This window comes from Ursus americanus, chromosome 10 (assembly GCF_024610735.1).
Source record: "Ursus americanus isolate L20-20 chromosome 10, mUrsAme1.1.p, whole genome shotgun sequence".
Lineage (NCBI taxonomy): Eukaryota > Metazoa > Chordata > Mammalia > Carnivora > Ursidae > Ursus > Ursus americanus.
The window spans coordinates 78,122,513-78,133,103 of NC_142136.1; the positions used below are offsets into that span (position 1 = coordinate 78,122,513).

At 39.1% G+C, this 10,591-nt stretch overlaps 1 protein-coding gene across 1 annotated transcript in view; it reads right to left on the reverse strand.

The window, feature by feature from the left end:
* RNF17 (ring finger protein 17) overlaps positions 1-3,419 on the reverse strand; it is a 122,783-nt gene extending 119,364 nt beyond the window's left edge. The window contains exons 1-2 of the mRNA XM_087864918.1: positions 3,275-3,419; positions 1,040-1,134 (exon numbers count right to left, since the gene is read on the reverse strand). Coding sequence (XP_087721044.1) covers positions 1,040-1,134; positions 3,275-3,419 — 240 coding nt within the window. The remainder of the gene's footprint in view (positions 1-1,039; positions 1,135-3,274) is intronic.
* Positions 3,420-10,591: the final 7,172 nt, after the last annotated feature.

A 10,591-nucleotide genomic window follows, 5' to 3' on the forward strand; every position in this document is an offset into this window, starting at 1 on the left:
GACTCTTCCACAATAATGGCCATTATTTGTAAAGTACGTACGTAATTCCAAAACAGATGTCTTTTAGTATGTAAATGTTTCCACTATAATTAAAACCTTCACAAATTTATATAAAAGTATGTATGTGTATTTTTTCCATGTTTAACCTACAAACCAATTAATCCATACCTAAATATCATGGGTCAATTATAACACTTAATTTAATGGTCTTGAAGCCTGTAGAGGACTTCTACATAATTCAAATTTGACTCTTACAATCCTAAGAAAAGTAGATATTATTTCCATCTCACAAATGAGGAAATTCAGGCTTAGTGTGACAGAACTAGGACTGCATTCCAGGTCTCCCACCTCTGTATTGTTTGTCTCACTGACACAAAAAACAATGGATACCTACAAATCCTTAATATCTGGTATCTCAAGTGGAACATTAAGAATTTAAGAGATTAAGACAATTTTCTTGGGACATACTATATAAATTGAACTACATTTGTATTTGTAGCAAATGCAAAGATATTCATTAAATTTGACTTGAAATCCTTGATTTGTTCTCATTATTATGGGTCTATAGTGCAACTGTACTTTTTTAGTGTCTCTGAAGTTAACCCAAGGCCACTGTTTTGCTCCTCTTTTTTAAACTATGGCATCTCTACAAATGTAGACTTGATGACACACAAAGATTAAGTGCCAGGCAGATTTCAAAATTTGCTTCCATGGTATTGGTGTGGTAAAGAAGGGTAGGGATTTGAAAGGAATATACTTCATTAAAAATAAGTGAAAAGAGGCAATTTTCCACAGAAGTCTCCAAAGAGTAAAAATATATGTAGGCTGATTAATACAGAACTTAAACTCTGTATTCTTTTTGATCACTCTGAACAATTATAAAATGAATCAGAAAAGCTTTATTTTTTGTTAAGCTTCTTTAAGAGTCAGCAGCAAAAATGCAAGTTTTTAGGTTCTAACCAGAAGTATGTTTTCTCTAATATTTTTACCTTTAACATTAGGTTGTAATGTATTGAAGACGAAAGATGATAAAACTTACCTCACAATCAGGGCATATAATTGTGCTGTATTCTTCAGTTATTAACAAGCAGAGTTCACAAAAAACATGTCCACATTGAAGTTCATGGTAGTGACCTATTGATAAAATTCTGTTGTGAATTAAACTTCTAACAATTTGTTAGCTTTGAACGTGAAACATTAATCAGAGGGGAAAGTTAAAGGGGACACTCATGCATAGGAAAAGATATCAAGTTTCATTAGAAATGTAGGAATTACTAAACAAAATTCAGGAGAAACTGTGTAAATTCAGAAGAAAAAAAACAAAAAAACCAGGCAGTACCATGTAATATTGTTTGCACTAATTTAGATAGCTTTTGGTACCGATAATACTTTGAATTTGCCATATTCTGTAATCATACAAAATGCTCTGGCATACTTTATTTGATCTTTGTAAATATCACAGCTAAGTAGGCTTGGGAAGGTTATATTCAACTTAGAAATGGTAAACATTTTGGTGATCTGGCTAAGTAAATGGTATAATCCACACTCCAGCCTAGTTCTATTTCCAAGTCCAATATTCTTTCTACTTGATCCTACTGCCTCTACTAATTTATATTTCCAATCCTGTGAAGGGAGCAGGGAAGGCAAATATGAGACATGGGGAAGACGCTCTCTTACAATCATCTAAGATACTGGCAAGGACAGAAGCCAGATGCTACTACTGTCACACACACATGACCCACATAAAGATCATTTTCACAAACCTAGCATTCATGCGGGGAAATACCATAATCTTGAGTGAAAATCTAATATCAAGATTTTAATGCTCTAAATAGAATTTGACATTTATCATAATAAACATATTTGTTTTGGCTATGTAACTTGAAAAATTGTCATTTTAAAATACTTTGCAAGAGAAAGGAAAACTATTAGATTAAATCAGTCATTTTTTATTGGCAAAAAAATTAGTGTTCTTGCTGATTTGTAAGAATTACATTCTTTTGATTAAAAAGCGCTTTAGTTTTCAAGCCAAGTGAAATATCTGAAACTTATGACCAAGCTAAATTTAAAGTTCTATTTAAATTCTAGAGATACTACCAAAGAAATAAAATTCGTTAAACTGTGTTCTATCTTTATAAAATTTGCTATTGTTCAAGTCTAATTTGTGGTGCATCATAAGCTTACAAAGCACTTTCACAATTTTATATGCATAAACGCCAGCTAGAGTATTTCTGAGCATTGTAATACAAATATATGGAAGAATGAGTGATTTTAAAAGGTCGTGTTCTAAACAACTTATTTCTTTCAAACAGTAGAGCTTTTCTATGTAACAGCAGTGATTAAAAAAAAAAAAAAAACGGAGTAGGAGAAATTTGGCCCTCCACCCTAAAACAGAACCAACTTTCTTTACAAAGGTCCATGTCTCTTAAACGGAGTCCATTAACGACTTCACTTTTAAAGTACAAACATTAAACAGTTATGGGGGTGGTAATAAAGACTTCATTCAGCAGCTGCAGTTTGAAATTCAACAACTCTCCTCGGTCAGACACACAGCACTCTAAGGTATTTTAAATTAAAGTAACTTGAATGTGTTTTCACTTGAGTTGATTCTACAGATCAATAGGAGTGCAGTGGATTTTTCCCCTTGACGTACAAAGAAAAACACAAGATGCACAACAGGAAAAATTGTTTCCCGAACAATGCCTTAAGCCAAACTGAGCAATAATGCCTTCCACCCGATCCCGTACATCTGTTTTTTTTTTTTTTTTAATCCAGGAACATTTTAAAGTGGTCTACTTGTTACTCCTATAACAAAAACTACACCAGAAAATCGAATCTCATTACTTCTGGATCACAGACCATGGATTAAATTTTTACATTTACTACTTTCATGAATCTGTGAACCTGGGGAAGTTTTCAAAATAGTGCTCAAGAGAGCTCACACACCATCCCTTAAGAGAATCAGTGAAAAAAGGGGAGAAGCAGGTACAAAGTGGAGAAAGTGTTGGAGCGGCAGGAAACCACCCTCAACCGACCACAGTGGGTGTCTCTGCTGCCCTGAGGGTGGGCTCCTGACAGTCGGGGATGCCAGTGAGACAGTTTTCACCGTCCATCTTGCTGCGGCTGAACGGCTAGTCCCCGACACTGCCAGCTCACTTGGCTCTCAGACTTCCGGGTGGGCCTCGCTCTGAGGTCTACACACCCAGCAGCTTGATTGGGGTGGAGCCCTCGAAGGGCAGGCGGCCAAGGCAGAGCAGGGCCCTAGGGGGCTCACCCTCGATCTCCTCACCGGGAACTCTGGACACCCTTCTTCCACACTGAGTACACTGAATCTCGGCAGTACCCCAGGGCTGACTCTTCCTCTCCATCTGTTGGTAGGAAAACAGGGTGAATCGAGCTGCAGAAGGTTCCGCCGCCATCTCTGCCCCCTTTTGGCTCTGAAGACCGGTACCACGTGCCAGTCCCGGCGTCCTTCGCGGCAGCTACCAATCATCAGAGGCAGACGTTTCTAGATAGCCAATCAAAGAGATTAAAGCCCTCCCCCTCAGCCTGCCTTGCTGGGGCGTCTTTCTAGGGGCTGGGGTGGCTGTTTGTGGTTTTGCGTGGGTCGGCAGCATTCTGAAAAAGGACGCCGCGGGGTGGGGAACGCTTTTACTTTCAAATCTTTACCAAAAGCCCACCACCTTACTGGATTCAAATTCAGATTTCGCATATTATTACTTACATTGTTGTTGACTTTACAAGTAGCAAACAGTCATTTATAGTGAAGTAATCCATCTTCGCTAAGTGTACTGGTTTAGTTTCCTAAACCAGTGTGCTACGCATGTGAGGGTTGGGCGATAGTAACCTTGGCGGAGAACCTATCAAAAGCTACCGGTGGGGAGAGTCCGCTAATAATTTCAAACTAAGACCTGGTCATCTTTAACAGTTGTTGATCATAATGGTATACCAGGCACTGCTGGGAGCAGTTGCGATAGTAAGAATTTATAAACTAACAGGTTCCTGCTTGAGAGGTATGTAGCCCTCTACCTAAAACGGTAATTTCTGATAAGGTAGCTTGTGTTCAGTACCAGAGGAAGGTTAGAGACCGTAAGAATTACTGAATTCTAAGAGATGATGTCAGCATGACCCTACAGTGGTATGAAAAGCCTTCCTAGAGGATATAGGGGTTTGCATTAGACCTTAAAACCTGGGTAGGACTAAGTAGTACATAGGAAATCAGGCTTTCTGGGGAGAAAGAATAGCATAAGCAAAGGAAAGTAGGTGGGAGATACAGTGGCCTCTTCAGAATTTATTTTGCCAGCCATTTGGTCAGAGCATTAATTTCCTTAAAGTGAACTTTTTGGAGAGGTATGTTGGGTTCGAATTTTGAAGAGTCTTGAATGTTGTACTAAGGAGTTTGGACTTTATCCTTTAGGCAATAGAATGCTGGTGAAGTTGGTGTGAGCAAGGGCTGCAGTAATCTGGTAGTAGTGGGCAGGTATGTTGTGGAGGAAGCACCTAGGGCTGGCAGGGTGCCTTCAGAGGTTAAGGATAAAAGCCTGCATATATTCCTTACTTTCCCCTCTACATTTAAGAAAATACAAACAGAAATATTATGTTCAAAATCTCATCCCTGCTCAAAAATGTTTATACTTTGTTGCCCTCAGGAGAAAGGATGAATTTCTTAATCTATCCTCATGCTATTCATCCAACGGTTTCTACTACTATTCCAAAATGGAATTTAAAGTACTGATTAAGCCAATATTCCCATGGAGCATGCCGATTTTTTTTTTAAGATTTATATACTTATTTGGGAGAGAGATCGAGCATGCGCACACGAGCCAGAGGGAGGAGCAGAAGGAGAGGGAGAGAATCTCAAACAGACTCCCTACTGAACATGGAACCTGGGGCGGGGGGGCTGAATCCCCCAACCTTGAGATCATGACTGGAGTGGAAATCAAGAGTCAGGCACTCAACCCGCTGAGCCACCCAGGTGCCCTGGAACATGCTGATTCTTACACAATTTTGTGACTAATATTCTATATCCCCCTCATCTGGAATACCACTCCTGCCTCTTTGTTGACTTATATTCTTCTTATCCTCCATGAGTCATCTTTAAAACCACCTGCTTCTCCTTGAAACCTTTACATTTCTCCCTGCATTCAGTACTATTCTTGCATGTAGCAACAATCTTCTCTTCCACTAAGGATATCTGTACTGTAAGTTTAATAATAATAATCTCATTGCATAGGGGTTCTTATTGGGTCATACTATGAATCTAACATGGTTCAGTACAGAGGAGTCATCTCTGAATGTTGCCAGATGTGCTGGAGAGAATTTTGCCTTTGGTAATTTCAGGGTTATGTTCAAAAGCTCATCCCTGCTCAAAAATGTTTATGCTTTGTTGCTATTAAGAAGTTTTCTGTAGGGGCGCCTGGGTAGCGCAGTCGTTAAAGCGTCTGCCTTCGGCTCAGGGCGTGATCCCGGCGTTCCGGGATCGAGTCCCACATCGGGCTCCTCCGCTAGGAGCCTGCTTCTTCCTCTCTCACTCGCCTGCTGTGTTCCCTCGCTCGCTGGCTGTCTCTCTGTCACATAAATAAATAAAATCTTTAAAAAAAAAAAAAGAAGTTTTCTGTAAATCTATCATTTTTATGAGTAAGTTGTTTTTCTTTGGCATTCTATATATTTATTTATTTTTAGTAAAGACCTATCCATTTATTTTAGAGAGAGAGCATGAGAGCTGGGGACAGGGGTGCAGGGGTAGAGAATCTCAAGCAGACTCCCTGCCAAGCATGGAGCCAGATGCCAGGCTGAATCCCACGACTCTGAGATCATGACCTGTGTCAAAATCAAGAGTCGAATACTCAGCTGACTGAGCCTCCCAGGTGCCTCTGGCATTTTATATATTTATTATAATATCAAAGTGTAGATATATATTTACTCTGCTTGGGATTGATTGCAATTCCTCAGTCTGAGTATTTTTACTTACTGGTCTGGAAAATTTTTGGCCATTTATCTCTTTGTATATTAGTTCTTCCTTGTTATTTTTTTCTGGAATTCCTATTAGATAGTAAATAGGGCCTTTTCATTCTATAACTTTCTTAACTTCTCTTTCATATTTTCCATTTCTTTATCTCTCTGTGCTGCATTCTGGGAACTTTTTTCATATATCTATCCCACATAATCAATTCTCTCTTCAACTGGATCTAATCTGCTATTTAACATGACTGCTGAGTTTTAAATTTTCAGTGTCTATTTTATTCAATTCTAGATTTTTTTTAATTTCAAAATATGCCTGATTTTTTTGGATAGTATTGTGTTCCTTTCTCATGTTTTTTATTCCATCTTTTATTACTTTAATATTTTAAGCACAATTATTTTTTAAAAAGATTTTATTCATTTATTTGACAGAGATAGAGACAGCCAGCGAGAGAGGGAACACAAGCAGGGGGAGTGGGAGAGGAAGAAGCAGGCTCATAGTGGAGGAGCCTGATGTGGGGCTAGATCCCATAACGCCGGGATCACGCCCTGAGCCGAAGGCAGACGCTTAACCACTGTGCCACCCAGGCGCCCCTAAGCACAATTATTCTGTTATATAACCCCAAAATTCCTTTCTCTGATATTCTTGAGGGGTATAAATATGCAGTTTATTATTTTTACTGATTCTTAGTCATGGTGATGTGTTGCCTCATGTGTTTTGTAATTTTGGATTTTAAGCTCATGTTTGAAAGTGTGTATCTGTGGGAATCTTGTGAGGCCTGTATTAAGGGTACAGGTGTTCAGATTTCATTTTTCTTCCTTTAGGCACCCTAAGACACAATGAATCCAGGACCACTTTAATTTAATGTCTTGGCTTCCTAGACTACTCTGAGCACATTTCTAATCCCATGCCTACTTAAAAGCACATATGTATTCTAGATGACCTGGGGAGATAGTTTCTCCACCCAAAGGTATACAAGATTAACAAAATTCTTTGTCTTTTAGCCTACCTGTTCACTCCCACCATCAAAGTATGGACCTACTATGCAAATGCTTGGATTAGCAGCTGTTTTATTTTTTTGCTAATTCAATGGTTGTACCATGATATCTTTTTGTAACCGTAATTTACATTTCTCTAATGATTAATGAGCTTTCATAGGTATTGGTCATTTAGACTTTTATATTCTTTTTTTGCCTTTTAGGTTTTCTCTTAATTGATTTATAGCAATTCTTTATTCTAAATTCCATTGCAAATATCCTTTTCTAGGTTATGACTTTTTTTTAATGTTAGTCACCAAACAGTACATCATTAGTTTTTGATGTAGTGTTCCATAATTCATTGTTTGCTTATAAAACCCAGGGCTCCATGCAATACGTGCCCTCCTTAATACCTTTCACTGGGCTAACTCATCCCTCCACCCCCCGCCTCTCTGAAACCCTCCATTTGTTTCCCGGAGTCCATAGTCTCTCATGGTTCTTCTCCCCCTTTGATTTCCCCCCTTCATTTTTCCCTTCCTTCTCCTAATATCCTCCATGTTATTCCTTACATTCCACAAATAAGTGAAACCACATGATAATTGGCTTTTTCTGCTTGACTTATTTCACTTAGCATAATCTCCTCCAGTTCCATCCATGTTGATGCCAAAGTTGGGTAATTGTCCTTTCTGATGGCTGAGTAATATTCCATTATATATATGGACCACATCTTCTTTATCCATTCGTCTGTTGAAGGGCATCTTGGCTCCTTTCACGGTTTGGCTATTGTGGACATTGCTGCTATGAACATTGGGATGCATGTGCCCCTTCTTTTCACTGCATCTGTATCTTTGGGATAGATACCCAGTATGCAATTGCTGGCTCATAGGGTAGCTCTATTTTTAACTTTTTGAGGAACCTCCACACTGTTTTCCAAAGTGGTTGTACCAACTTGCATTTCCACCAACAGCGTAAGAAGGTTCCCCTTTCTCCACATCCTCTCCAACATTTGTTGTTTCCTGTTTTGTTAATTTTTGCCATTCTAACTGGTGTAAGGTGATATCTCCTTGTGGTTTTGATTTGAATTTCCCTGATGGCTAACGATGTTGAACATTTTTTCATGTGTCTGTTAGCCATTCGTATGTCTTCTTTGGAGCAGTGTCTGTTCGTGTCTTCTGCCCATTTTTTGACTTGATTATTTGTTTTTTGGGTGTTGAGTTTGAGAAGTTCTTTATAGATCTTGGATACCAGCCCTTTGAATGTAGTGTCATTTGCAAGTGTCATTCTCCCATTTTGTGGGTTGCCTTTGCTGTGCAGAAGCTTTGTATCTTTATGAAGTCCCAAAAGTTTATTTTTGCTTTTGTTTCCCTTGGCTTTGGAGACGTGTCTTGAAAGAAGTTGCTGTGGCTGATGTCGAAGAGGTTACTGTCTGTTTTCTCCTCTATGATTTTGATGGATTCCTGTCTTACATTGAGGTCTTACCTTTTTTTTGTCGTTTTGTTTTGTTTTTACTTTGTTTATGATATCTCTTATTGTCCAAAAGCGTTTTATTTTACTATGAAATGTTCATTAAGATATGCAATTTTTGAGTATTATTTAAAAATCTTTCCTTGAGCTAAACATTCATTTTATTCATTATCTTCCAAAAGCTTTATTACCTTCTCTTCTATTTTAAAATTCAGCTTTGTTGTTGTTGGTATTTGCATAGGAGTGGGAGAAAGTGAGGTGCAAAGGAAACATGAGATCCCAGTAATTTGGATGGACAGGGTCATGGACTTTGATTTACTCTTTACATGTGTATCTCTATGTATACACCATTGTTATAGTGCCATCTCAGAATGCAGATACAGAGGTAGATATCCACATTTTATTATGATTTTTAAAGTTATCAAGCATATTTTAACTTTGATTCTACTTTTGTTTCAATGAGACATTGGATTTCACAATTTCTTCTAGACTCTCTGCAAGTTTCAGGTTGTAATTAAAATAATTTATTATAAAACATTTGGGCAACCCTCTTGGATCCCATCCTTCTTGGGAGCTTTGTGCTATCATATTACTATCGCTCAATAAAACTTTGCTTTAGTAATGAATCATGGACGTTTACATCAAAAACTAGGGATGTACTGTATGGTGACTAACATAATATAATAAAAAATATTAAAAAAAAACCCAAAAAACCAAAAAACTTTGTGGCCCATCAAAAAAAAAAAAAAAAGGCACCTGGGTGGCTTCCGCCTTCAGCTCAGGTCATGATATCAAGGTCCTGGGATCAAGTCCTGCATTGGGCTCCCTGCTCAGGGGGGAGTCTGCTTCTCCCTCTCCCTCTACCCCTCCACACTGCTCGTGCTCTCTTTCTCTCTCTCTTAAATAAATAAATAAAATCTTCTAAAAAATAATAATTTATGGGGCGCCTGGGTGGCACAGCGGTTAAGCGTCTGCCTTCGGCTCAGGGCGTGATCCCGACGTTCTGGGATCGAGCCCCACATCAGGCTCCTCTGCTATGAGCCTGCTTCTTCCTCTCCCACTCCCCCTGCTTGTGTTCCCTCTCTCGCTGGCTGTCTCTATCTCTGTTAAATAAACAAATAAAATCTTAAAAAAAAATAATAATTTATTATACAACATTCGCAGAACCTCATACACAGTGTGTGCTGTAGTAAAATGTGAAAATGTAGTAGTAAATGCTCACCTCGTGTCAAGAACACAAGATGGCTGTAGGGAGAACACACCAACATAGCAATAACCAGCTTGACATAATCTCAAAATGCACTAGATGGCGCCAGGCCCATAACAAACAGTATTTGCAATTTGGTTCCTACCTTACTTTTTGGAGGTAGTTTTCAGGTCTTTTGCTATGTTGCCTCTGCTTTTCTGTCTTAATCACTACAAGCAGAGGTGTGCAGTAAAAAGGTGTAAGTTGTCTTCTATAATTTGTCTGGAGGAAGCAGAATACCCAGATTTTCCAGGAAGTGACTCTGGCTTTTTTTTAGAAATTGCAGGGCAGTGGAGCAGGAAGGACCTTTAGAAATGCTGCAGACCCCTCCTCGTTTGGAATGGGGAAGCCAACACTCAGAACCACCCTGACCTTCTTGGGTAGAGTCCTGGTGTTCTGATTTCTGGACTATGCTCCTATATTTTACTATACTAATTTCCACATCCACTTCCAGAAGACTTTACTTTGGAGAATTCTAACAGAGATGGACTGGACGGATAGGAAATTTTGGATTAATGGAGATAACAGTTGCTGCTCCAGGCCAGATTTGGAGACCTTTTGTAGGGATCAGCAAACTTCAACTTGGCTGTTATGAAGAGTTAGTGGACAAGATAGGGACTGCAGAAATAACCCCGAGAAGAGCTCTGGGGTCCTAAAAGTTGGGAGAATAATCTGCAGGGCCTGAGGAAATGTACCCCTGTGAGCCTTCTTATAGGGCAGCAGGGTGTTAGCATCTGCCACTGTTCCTCCTATGCTCTATTCAGGACTCATTAATTGGGAGACTTCTCCATCTGCATTTGTCAGGGCAAGGGATTGCTTTTCTGACTGAGTTGGGTGTGGGCTAGACACCACTAGTCCAAACTTAGTCAGGAGAGGTTATCTGGTAATTCTCAGACTTTGGTGTGCTTAAGAATCCCTTGGAGAGGTTATGGGAATACAGAG